Source organism: Geospiza fortis, unplaced genomic scaffold, assembly GCF_000277835.1.
Source record: "Geospiza fortis unplaced genomic scaffold, GeoFor_1.0 scaffold7, whole genome shotgun sequence".
Classification (NCBI taxonomy): domain Eukaryota; kingdom Metazoa; phylum Chordata; class Aves; order Passeriformes; family Thraupidae; genus Geospiza; species Geospiza fortis.
Genome location: NW_005054344.1, coordinates 3,356,260 through 3,368,740, shown reverse-complemented (window position 1 = coordinate 3,368,740; position 12,481 = coordinate 3,356,260). Strand labels below are relative to the sequence as shown.

At 36.6% G+C, this 12,481-nt stretch overlaps 1 protein-coding gene across 1 annotated transcript in view; it reads right to left on the bottom strand.

Moving 5' to 3' along the window:
• SLC26A7 (solute carrier family 26 member 7) overlaps nucleotides 1–12,481 on the bottom strand; it is a 64,560-nt gene that overhangs the window by 30,510 nt on the left and 21,569 nt on the right. Inside the window, exons 4-6 of the mRNA XM_005422888.2 lie at nucleotides 9,780–9,944; nucleotides 1,469–1,621; nucleotides 21–103 (exon numbers count right to left, since the gene is read on the bottom strand). Of these exons, the coding sequence (XP_005422945.2) occupies nucleotides 21–103; nucleotides 1,469–1,621; nucleotides 9,780–9,944 (401 nt within the window). The remainder of the gene's footprint in view (nucleotides 1–20; nucleotides 104–1,468; nucleotides 1,622–9,779; nucleotides 9,945–12,481) is intronic.

The window sequence follows — 12,481 nt, the reverse complement described above, 5'->3', positions numbered from 1 at the left end:
AGCTAATAAAACCACATTACCCTTTAGGAATATTTCCCACAACTTCTATCCCGTAGACATATTCCATATCAGCATAGTAGCAAGCAGTGGATGTAGCAATTATCTATTGATTCAAACAGAAAAAGATGTTACGCTTCTGTTGCTTCTGTCATGGTCCCTATTATTGCCATACCTAAGCACATGGCACTGTTCATACACTTATCCTTAGATCAATCCAGTAAAACAAGAAAGTTTTATCATGATTTTTTTTTTTTTTGCAAATGTGTAAGAGAGTCAAGAGAAACTAAGATTTGGACACAATAGTGATGTGGGACTATAGTGCAGTTTGTACATTCTGTGTTAATGAAAGAGATTTGTATGGCTCTCTGTAAAGCCCCAGGAACCTTGGCAATCAGTGTCCAAAGTCCCTCTGTTCAGCACCTGCCCCAGAGCACTGGCATTCATCTAAGCAGCTTAAAGCAGTTCATGATTCAGGTGTTCCTGAGCAGTCTGATCCAGCTGATGTTCTCTGAGCACATCTAATCCAGACTGGCAGTGTTGACTTCAGCACAGAACACAGAAGAAGATGTGTCTGCCTCTTGTTTTTATGTTCTAGTAGGTACAGATCTTGCAGAGGGAGTATAAAGCTTGACCCTGAGGAGGTTCAAACTCATTTCCTGTATTTCAAATGAGATGAACACACAAATCCCAATAGAACAGGGTTCCAGGCTGCAGTCCTTAGTTTGCTGGTACATTTTATCCAATATTTTTAAAAAGGTAACACTGAGACCAGGACCATGCTACCTCCTTTTCCAGCATTTTGCCCTTGTAAATATTTTTTTCCAGCAACAGAAGAGTAACTGCAGTAATGCACTCCGAAAACGAGCTGTCCTTCATACTTTGCATTTTCTTTTAGAGGTTTAGAGAAAAGCAGAAACTTTCTAATGGTGATCTGGTGCTGATCATTTGACTACAGCTTAATCCTTAAAGCAGGGTTTGTAATGCAACTGCTAATTTTAATTTAGTTAAAAGAAAACTAAAACCTGCTAAAACAAAGCATGTTAGTAAAATGGCAGAAAGCAATAGCATAGCTATTTAGCTTTGCTGTAGATAAATCACAAGCAACATCTAAGGCACAGCTACCCAGCACAAGACTTGCTTGGAGTTATGATATGCCAGTTACTTTTTATTTTCTATTTGAAACTTCTTATACTTTAACATTCTAGTCTTTATGTTCTTGTGATTATGTAAAAAGTAGTAAACATATGAAAAATATTATACAAATTGGGAGCTTATGCAATTTCTTTCTTAATTATTAAGCCAAACTGTTTCATGTTTTTACAATTAACTTTCAGCCGTGAAAATCAGCTGTCTGTTTAATAAGTGGCAGGTGTGGGTGTGGGTAACTACAGACAGCACAGTAAACTTCAGCAGATTGAGCCAGTAAAAGCTTTGTAAGAAAAAGCCTGATATATAATTTCGTACTTACCAAAAGTAGGTCGATGGGAAGGACAACTTTAATATTTCTGTGAAATTTCTCATTCAGTTCTTTAACAAGAACAAGTACCACAATGCTCAGCAAGGAGAGAAGTAATGCCTCCAACTGAACTGATCTGATATTCTCAAACACGTAGGCATAAATCTACAGTGAACAGCAAATAACAATCACAGATCAAAAAATATATTCTGGATCACATGCCGTGGCATCTTCTCACAACTTCAGACAGATAATGAGTGAGAGCTGAATCAATACTGCAGGAGCTGAGTCGTTGGACAAGTTTTTGGCCTGTATTTTAGATTTTACAAACAAGAAAATCATCAATTTACCACTCTTACGGACTTTTGAAAACTTTAAAAAAAAGCAATTAATATTTGCATATATTAATTTACAATTTTCTATTAGTAGAAGCAAGCTATAAAATTCAAATAAATGTGATATGTTTCCTTTTCTTTTTCAGTCTCATTAAGTTCAGTGAGATAAAGGAGTGTCACATAAAAATGTTGAGAAAAGTTTTTTGCACAAAGGTTTATTTGTAGTGGCCATAGTATATAACATCCACCAATGTTAGTAGTGAAAGTTATTTCTAGAAAAAAAAATTAAAAGACAGAAAAGAGGAGAAAAAAGAAGGAGAGGAAAAAACAAAAGGGAAAGAAAAATGTAGTAGTGGATGGGAGGAGATGCAACAGAAAACTTCAAGACCAGCATCCTCTTCAGGGCATCCTCTGCAGTCTGTGGGTCATTTTTCCAGAGTAACACTTTCCCAGAGTAATTTCCGCAGGCCATCCTCATCCCCCCCTTTGGTTGCCCTTGCCCCTTACACAGTGCTCCATGGAGCATGCAGGTCCAGGTGCTGCACACACTAAATAGTTGCCAAGCTTGCATACATATGGTACTGGTTATTTAAACAACTGAAGTTATCTGGTTAACCCTGTTTGTTCCTTTTCTACTCACTGCAGAGTTAAGAGGGAAAGAGGACACCAGGCCAGAGCTATGGGGCTCAGTTTATCAGCAGTTAACATGTGCTGCAATCAGCTGTAAAACAGGTTAGAAAAATGTGGTTGGATCTGTGATGAACAAAGAAAATATGGTGCTGAATTATAAGGAGCATGCAGAACAGAAATACAGAACAGGAATAGAATGACCAATGGTGAGGAGAAATAGAGGTCTTTGGCGATTAATACCATGTTGTGAGTAACAGGCTCAGGAGAATGCAGTTCCCTTTGCACCAGCACAGATGACACAGTGACATGTAATTTTTGCTGTGTGCTGAATTTGTGAGTTCAGGGAATAAGACATAATTCAGTATGGTAGTACATTAACAGAAAGCAATGAAAAAATTACAAGTTTGCTGAAACAGAAAGGGTGAAGAAAGTTAGAGAGACCATCTATCCTGATAAAGAAATCATGAGATCTCATCACAACTTATTTTTGGACCTCATGAAGAAAAGCAATATTGCCTGAAAGAACAGCAAGCCATAAAAATTGATACAATACACATGCTTACTAAAGATGTAAGGGAAAAAACAAGATAGGCTCAGTCTCTTGAGTTCTGCATTTAAATTCTGGGAACTATTGTGCATACGGAAATATAAACCATGGAGAGAACAGAAGGTAAGATTAGGATGTAGATTTAGACATCACAAATAAATTTTTTAAACCCCAACATAAAGGATAATAAAATAAAGCAAGTGAAGCTTGAAATAATAATAGCAGTATTAAAAAGTAGGTGTTTTCTCTGTCAATGACTAGAAAACCACTGAAATAAATCAAAAGTGACTCTTGTAGTTTTGTCAAAATAAAGATTAATAATTTTCTGCTCCAGAGAACTTATTCTCAAATACATGTATAATGCTAACAAGTTTTGACAGTTTGGAAGTTATATTCATAAATTTATATTGGACAGGGAAAAGTGCTAGAAAAATTATCTTAGGGAAAAAACCCTGTTTTAGCAGAAAGGTAGTCAATATGATGATAGAATTTATTTCTACTGTTCTGATTCTGTCCCTCATTTAAGAAGTGATACTCATATTGAAGAATGAGTACATTAAAATGACTTCCTGATTTTTTTCTCTCTGAGGATATTTTCATAATCTAGAAAGGTAAAAAAAACTAGCCTAAATATGGTTTCAGAAAAGTAACTTTCCTCATAAGGAGCAAATGTAGCCCTTGCAGTTTCAATTAAGGATGGATGCACAATATAACCCAGCACAAACGTTTCTCGGAAACCAGAAAAAATATTTTAAAATCCACTTGCTAAGTAATAGGATCTAAATATGTCTCAAATCTGAAGAATGGCAATTAAACCACAGTTTTTAGCCACATATTGCCCCACTGTAATCAGAAAATATGTGGATTGTGTCTTGAGTGGCCTCGGACTAGATCTGTACCCATAATTTTCCAAGAATGCATTTTCAAGAAGTCACAGGACTTGGGTCCGTGCCCAAGCAGAAGCTGTGATTGATTAAGACAAAAGGAGGCAATCTGGAAAACTGAGCCCACAAACTTACTAAAGACTGAGCTAGATCTAAGGTGAAGAGGCAAGAAAATGGAAGAAATGGGTTGATTCCTACTTGCTGATGTCAGAAAGATGGGATTTATTTTTAAATGAATGCTGGCTATTAAAGTGTCAGCATTAACTATCTGTGTTCATGGCATCAAATCTAATTTTCCGAGACAAAGTGAGACAAAATACTGAGTGAATAAATAAAATTTTAGTGAAGAAATATACACAGGCTTCAAGAATTTTTGTCTTTTCAAATTGAATAAAAAAGACATTTCCATTTAATTTTAAAAATATATGGCCAAATCTTGTAAACCTCTGCCATAGGTTTTTCAGATTTTGCAACAAAATCTTTATATGAACTGCCTAGTACATCCTTTGGTGCTTCTTTGAAGTCATACTCTTCTGTAAGCAGTCTACATCAGCCAATAAATGAAAAATAATGGAACTACCAATACTCTGTAGCTCATTATTCGAATTCAGTAGCCCAAACAGCCCTATCCCCAAAGTGTCTGTAGCACACCAAAACAATTCTGGCAGTAATGCATTAGTATTAAATTAATTACTGCATTTGACTAAGGAGCTTCCACTAAATAGTTGGTTCCTGGGTAACCCTTTTCTGAAAACCTAAAACCACTCAATTCATGGTATGACCCGTGAAATGAGGAGACCCTTTCACGAGATAGAAAGAGCATGTGGCTCTTAGCAGGAATGTAATTAACACTTCACAGACATCTCTTTAAACTGTACTTTTTACATTGTATTCTTTCCAGTCAGTTACTGTACTCATCCAAGATCAAACTATAAATCCTGAATATAAATACATAAAGCTTAAGCTTCCCACAGCATTGGCATCTGATTCAAAAGAAGTATTTACAAATATTTTAATCAAAAATGTAATTTGGAAATTATGCAGCAGAATTTAGCTTGATATTGCAGTGTATGTGTATGAAGCAATCTTTGTCATTATATAATTTAAAATAATTTTTAAATCTTTTTCATGCTATAATTTAAAATATTTTAAAAATCAGCAATCATATATTAATTGAGCTGTTTGCCTCTTGTGTCTTAGTTTCATTGCTAGTTTTGTGTAAATATTCTTAATAGAACCTATGTAAGAATATTATGAGCAATCAGTGGACTTTTTTCTAATCAATGCAAATTTTGACCTAAGTGAAACAAAAACTATTCAAGCTTTGCACATATATATACAGACACTGAATATTCCTTTTCTCATGGGAAACCATCAGTTTTGAGGTGATATTGAACATTGGAATGATTTATATTCTAGAAAGGTTGTGTATTTGGATGTATTAATGAAATGCTCTGAGTTGTTTTTTTTAATGCCTACGTGAAACCCCAAAAAATTATCTCTAAAATATATATAGAGGCTGAAGCAAACAAAGGAATTAAAGGAACATGTTATTTAAGACAATACATTTTAGGAGTGGACAAATTAATTTCATTTTCAAAAAAATTTCATTATGATGTTTTTTAGATATGTCACACTGGAGGGAAAATGTACAGGCAAATACAGTAAACTGTAGAGGTAGCTGGGGGAAAAAGGGTGACAAGAAAGGACTGATAGCAGAATGTGAATGTTTGCGGTTTTTTTTTTCAGATTTGCAGCAAAACCACACAAGGATTTTGCAACACAGCCACAGAAGACCCCATTTTGCAAAGCAGGTTTCTTACATTACAGCTCATTTTGAAGTGTTTTATTTTCTCAGAAATATGTGGAAAGATAAACATATCTATACACAAATAAGGGAGAAATACAAGTATGTTCTTTCATTTTAAGATGTTGACTAAAACTTGATGACACTTTTTCCCTTGTAAAGTTAGATCTCACATGCATTATTCCATCACTGTTTTTCTTCTTCACCTTCACTTTCCCTTTTTAATTTGCAAAATACCAGCTGATGCTGCACTGTGGAGCTCAACTGAAATGTCACAAACCATGTACAGGGAAAACAAAATTTATTGTTACATAACCTGTGTGTAAACACAGAAATACCACAGGCTCAGGGCCAGTGTACAAGATTTGTTCTCTATATGCAAAGTTCCTTCCTATGTATTTAACCATGATCTCACATGCTATAAAGAATTCATTTCACTGGCTTGCTATGCTTGCAACTCTCCTATCACACTTTATTAAACATTCTTATTCTTGCTTTGCCAACCCAAAGGCTGCCTGAGGCAAAGCAATTGGTTTTGTGAGTGGGAGGTGTTTTGGAGTGGACAAAGAAAAAAAAAAGTAACAAAAGCACCAGTCTTTGGATCTTTGAGAATCTGAAGTGAAGAATGTGTCAAGAGACATGCCAAAGTTGCTTTTCACTCTCTAGATACATGTGCAAGCTACCTCATATATAAATAATATAATTTTCACATGAAACTACAACCAGAGAAGAAAATTATTGTTTAAGTTTAGCTCTGGTGCTTTTGACAGAGATACTGGACCTTCCTAAGGCAATTCATTAGTTGAACAGACACCAGAAACATTTTAAAACATTTATATAGTAAAATTGCCCCTTTTTTATCATTCTTTCAAGTTGTACAGAATAGATTTTTTTTTTATCATTTGCTTTCACACAATTTACAGAGCAATTCAGTATCTTAAAAAAATCAGGAAAGTTTTTCTCTGGAATATGTTCAAAGGGGTTTGATTTCAAAAGAGAAGAGAAAGGCAAAGAACTTGTTTCAAATGCATTAAAAATACAAGGGGTAAGGGAATAGATTTCTTTCAAAGCATTTGAATGACCTCATTTATGATATCATCAGCACACCAAGGTGGAAATATTTCTTCATATCACTGCTGTTCTTTATTATTGCTCATAATGTGTATTTTGATTATGCCTTGGCTGCAATACTTAACACCAGTCATCTCTACAAGATGACAATATTCCTATATGTAACTATAGTCTCCATGGAAACGCCACAAAAAAGAGACTATTCACATTTTATATTGAGAATCATTTATGAAAAGGTTTTTAAATAATAAAAAAAAAGAAGAACCATTTTTAATAATCTAATAAGCCAACTGATCACTCATAAAAATAACTATGACACTTTTAGGTATATCTCTACAAGATAAATGGATAAATTACTCGTGTTTATTACATGCTCCTAATTTTCAATAATGAATTGTTCCTGCAAAAAACTTAACAAATGTATTATCCATATGAAAAGCTATCAGATTTATAAAATACTATGAAAAAAACATCCTAAAAAGCAACATCTTCTAATCAAGATTTCACATTAACAAATTTTCCAAACAATAGGAAAAAATAAAGTACATAGTAGGGCACAAAGACATAGTCAGTGCTTTTAAATAAGGTGTCCTAATTTATTGGCTGCCTAGATGAAGTCTCACTATCAGTGCAATGTAGATATCACCTCAGCAAGTAAATACAGTTTTATTATGAGCAAAATATCATTTTGACAGGCACTGTTGTAACATTAATAATGCCAAGAGATTATGCTCAAAGCACTGAAGCTCAGGGCTTGCTGGAATAAGTTACCATCAAGAATATGTTTGTGACTCTGTAATAAGATTGTTCAGCTTTGCTCTTTAAGGTATCAGCCAAAAATATGTACATTCCAAGGGCTGTCACCATGGCACTGGAGGTGGTGCATCACCCACTGGCCCTGCCCAAACCAGCCAGGTGAGGACGTGTCCCTGAGCAGAGCAGGTGCTGTAACAGCAACACCTACTGTGGGGCTGAGGTGGGGAACAAAGGGTGATCAGTCATCCCCTGACAGCCTTGGAACATTCCCTGCCTGAGCTGGAGCCCAAGTAGAACAGCACCATTGTTGCCGAAGTTTTGGAAACAATTTCCAAATGTTTTGGAAACTCCAGTAGTTGCCAGCGTGGGTTATGGCCAGGATGGAAACCAACTGATGACTAAAGCAAATCACCTTGTGACCCTGCACACAACAGCCCTAAGTGAGGCCTTCTGAGCTCTTCTGGGCCACAGTGGGCTGGGCCAGCACCTCCATCTCTGTGGGGCACCTCTCAGAGCTCGGGAACCCTCAAGTCTGAAATACTCGAAGGACCATCACAGCAAGGCCTGGGCTGATACACACACACACACACACACGCGCACACTGATAAGACTTGTTGCAGAGAGTGAAGGGGGCAAGAGAAGAAGCATGCACTTTGTTTTAGACACTGCACTCACCCCTCCACATTCCTGCTCCTGGACTGTGTTGTCTGTGGATGAACAGACAGCAGGACAGAGCTCTCCTTTGCTTTTAGTTAGTTTTAGCTATCTGAGGCAAAGTTTCCTGGACTGTGGGTTTTTTAATTTTTTTTCCCTTTTCTTTGGACCTCTTGAAGCCTGCTCTGGACTGAACACCCAGCATAGCACGGGCAGCTCCACCTGTGGCCCACTGGGCCAGGCCTGGCCTGCGACATTTCCAGCACTGGAGGGACTGATCAGAGACTGAGTGAGCTGAGCTGCAACCCAGGGAGGGGACTTTCTCAGTTTGTCATCTCTTTTGGAGTGGCAAGGGGTTTTATTGTTTAATATTTTTAGGTTTTATTGTTTAATAAACAGGTTTTTTCCACTTTTCTCCAAGGGGTAGTTTCTCCCAGACCAGTTGTGGGGAGGGGCTGATTGAATCTTCTTCTTAGAGGAGCCCCTTTGGGGATTCTCTCCCAAATTTGCTCTGAACCAGGACAAAGTGCAACCCCTGGGCTGACACACACACACACACAGACACACACACACACACATGCACACAGACTCCTTGAGGTGCAACCCCTGCCTGGTGAGAAACTCTCAGGCATTTGCCATGAATATTTCCCTGGAGTCAAGGGGAATTTTTGATAAGCACCTTTACACTCACAGACAGACATGTATTTATCTCTGCCTGTGGGCATGTGAAATCATTATGGTGTGAATGTTGTTATCATGAAATTGTAATTGTCACAGTTATATTTATAAAAATTTCCCATCAAATCACTTAATAAATGTTAAATTACTCAGTGATGAATTTCTGTTAAACCCTTTTGCACACCTTATTTTTTGTGTCCATACCCTTTGTGACCTTACCCTTTTTCATCCTCAGTCTCCATGTAATCTATCCCAAATTGTAACTAATCTAATTTTCCTATGAATGCTTCATCCTTGCAGTAAGTAAGAGAGTGAACCTTGCCACTGAACTCTGTTAAAGTCACACTTCCATAAGCTCATATAAAGCTCATACCTGCTTTTTACCAATACCCCTGATGGTGATGCTTTAAGCAGCCTTACCACGCATTTGCAACAATACTGCATGAAATGCAGCATGCATTTTATAAAAATTACCTTCAAGTCATCCACTTGCTGTGTTTATGGCAAAGTAGTTTCATGTAATAAAATAATAAATAACATATCTAGAGTAATTTTTGCATAGTAGATGCACAAATCATGGGTCGTTTTCCTTTTACCACAATGGTGGTCAGATTTCATTCAGCAGCATATGAAGGAAATGCGTTTAAATTTATATTCCTTCCACATGCTGACACAGAGAGAGATTACCCTCCCTGTATGAGTGTATAGTGGCTCAGGATAATAAAAGGGGTTATTGTTACCCTAAGAAACATATTTTAAATTAATTACTGTACCCATCCCTGCTAGTTCTCTATCAGGTTTTCCAAATCTCGTCTTACAAACAGTTAAAGCAAGATGAGGATTCATCTTCTGTTCATTCACACATGTGCATAACAAATTCCCTACTCTTACCAGGAGACAAATAGTGCATATAATAAAATTTTTCTAATGAAGTAAATCTCATCTCTTTCACTGAACTCACGTGAAAAAATGCCAGTGGTCCCGATATATATGGCATTTTCATTCCCAGCAGATACTTCACTTGCGAAGTCACGACGTGTGTAGCTGCTCCTGTTGTCATGGCACTTATGACAGGCTCTGTTAACAAGAAAGTGGCACTGCCCAACTGCAGCATGAACATCACTACCTAAAAGGCAAAGGCAGGAGGATCAGCAGCTTCTTGGTGATAGGACAATGAGTCAGAGTCCTTTTAATAAATTATAAAATAAATGAGATAAAGACACAAAGTAAAAGTCCTTTGGAAGACAAATCTATCTGAAAATGTAACCCACTGAAGTTCTCTGGGTTTACTTGCACTATTTTACTCACTAGTTTACCAGACTCGAACACAGGCTTAGTAACAAAAGCAGACTCAAAGAAACTCTAAATATTCTCTCCTGCTCAAATATGTAAGCACAATAAACACCATAAAAACATCAACTCAACACTGTAACAAGTACAGCAACTGAAAAAGTGAGGCTGGTTCTGAGACTAATTCCTGTTCCACTGCCATGCAGCCTAAATGGGCCAAGAGCCATATCTTGGTCCAGCTTACTGATTGCCATTGCTTACTGATTGTCACTATCAGGATTCTCAAAATTAGTAATTTCAACAGATACCAAATTTATGAGGTGCTATAGAGACTGTTGTGGTGAGACCCCTAATCCAGAAATTTAAACTACAGCAGGATCTGCAACTATTGTAGGTATTGTTGTGTTCAACTGTTTTCTCCCCTTATCCTGTGCTTCAAACATTCTTTCCCTCCAAAGTATAGATTTGATAACTCTTAATTCTTTGAACAAAGTTGCTACATGACTACAGCTGCTACTGTGGTTTACATAACACTTCATGCTTTTCTGATCCACATTAAGTTACACTGACATTATCTTCCCTCACAATGAGTTTTGCAGTTTCTTACTTTGGTGGTCTTTTGCATTTGCTGCTCTTCTCCCTGAAAAGTTACATGCTCTTGGCACAGAGTTGTTTGTTACAATACTTTCTAAGAGGTTCATTTTGTGTTTACCATACTAAATGTCATCATTTTGGAATATATCACAGTCTCCCTTGCTTTTTTGGGGGGGTTGTTGTTTTTTGTTAGTTTGTTTGGGGTTTTTGTTTTGTTTTGTTTTGTTTTGTTTTTTTCTGAAGCTAAAACTGTTATTTTCAGATGTTATCTTTCTTTATGCCTGAACACCATTCATGTTCTCACCATAAAACCCACGTGTTTGCAGAGAGCTTTGGGCATAGTACCACAAAAGAAATAAAAATATCAAAATAAGTGGCTTTTAATTAACCACAAACCTCTAGTGAGCAATATCCTATTCCATTTGAGAGATTAAATCTGAGATTTTTCTTCTACTTCCCACTAATAGCATGTAAATTGCTCTTTACTATGAGCAATTGGAACATTGATTGCCATTCAAGATTGGACTCCAATAATGATAATTACTGTGTACCCTCAGTGAGTAGTAATTTAGTTAGTCAGGCCTAAAACTGATAATTACTAATTTCAGATATTTTGTTTAGCTGTTTGTTCTAACAGTGTGTCTACTACTATATTTAAAACATTGTTCACAGTAGCAAAGTTCAGTAAGATTTCAATTCTCCCTTCCCTTGGGAATTTTTGTTTGTTTTGTAAAATTGGTTTCTATTGTCTGAATGTGAAATTTCTAACTGTGTAATAGCTTAGTTTCCAGGAAATTGGATGTTTATTTAGCCATGGAATCAAAACCACAGAGACAATTCTGTATGCTACCTAATATCACAGAGAAGTATTAGTTACTATTAGCATTTCAGAGAAAGTTATTATTGTGGGTTACAGCAAAATTATTGCTGAGCTTAGAAATTTTAGCATCACTCTCAGATCTATTTTTTGGTTTTTTGCTTTTTTTTTTTTTTGTTTAATCTTCAGCATTTTAAGAGGATGCTTCACAGGTACTAACTAAAAGAACCCATTTCAAACACAGTTTTTATTGATTGCATGGAACCATGGGCTATGTAAAATACATGCAAACCATGGGTGTGGTTTCAGTCAGACAATTTCTGTAGCCGCTCAACTGAACAAGCAACACTTGGTGCCCTTTCCTTCCTGCAGAAGGCAGCTCAGGACTTCCAGAAACAAAGTCAGTACTTCATGAGCATGAACATCCTACTCTTTATTTACATGATAGCTAAATAAATATGATGTGCACCCATACATCTTCCATGGAGAGGATCTAAAAATGAAGCAAACAGAACAGGAAACATTCTGGGTGGAGGGTGTAATTTTTAGCGCAAAATGATATGGGAACCTCATGTTATCCTTGCAACATGAGTAATGGACAGAAACTGCTTGGATCTTGAGGAGGAAAAAAGTTTTGAAAAAGCCTCCCAAATCTATTTGCATGTGAATTTTCCTGACAGATAAAATTATTATTAGCATTTACACAGGCCCAGATTAACTCTACAATTAACCCTCCATGCCGGGCAAGAGCCATTGAAGCTTGGCTGCCACTGCATTTTGAATAAACACCATGTGAAACTTAGCTAAGCTGACAGCACTCAATTACATTACATTGCATTATGTCATAAAATCTTTCACCCAGTAACACTGACCAAAGTGTAGAAAGGTCAATATTCTTAAAGAAATGTCTAACAATCTGCTTTATTTTGGCTATTATAAAGTTCATTTTTGCCGGTCTTCCA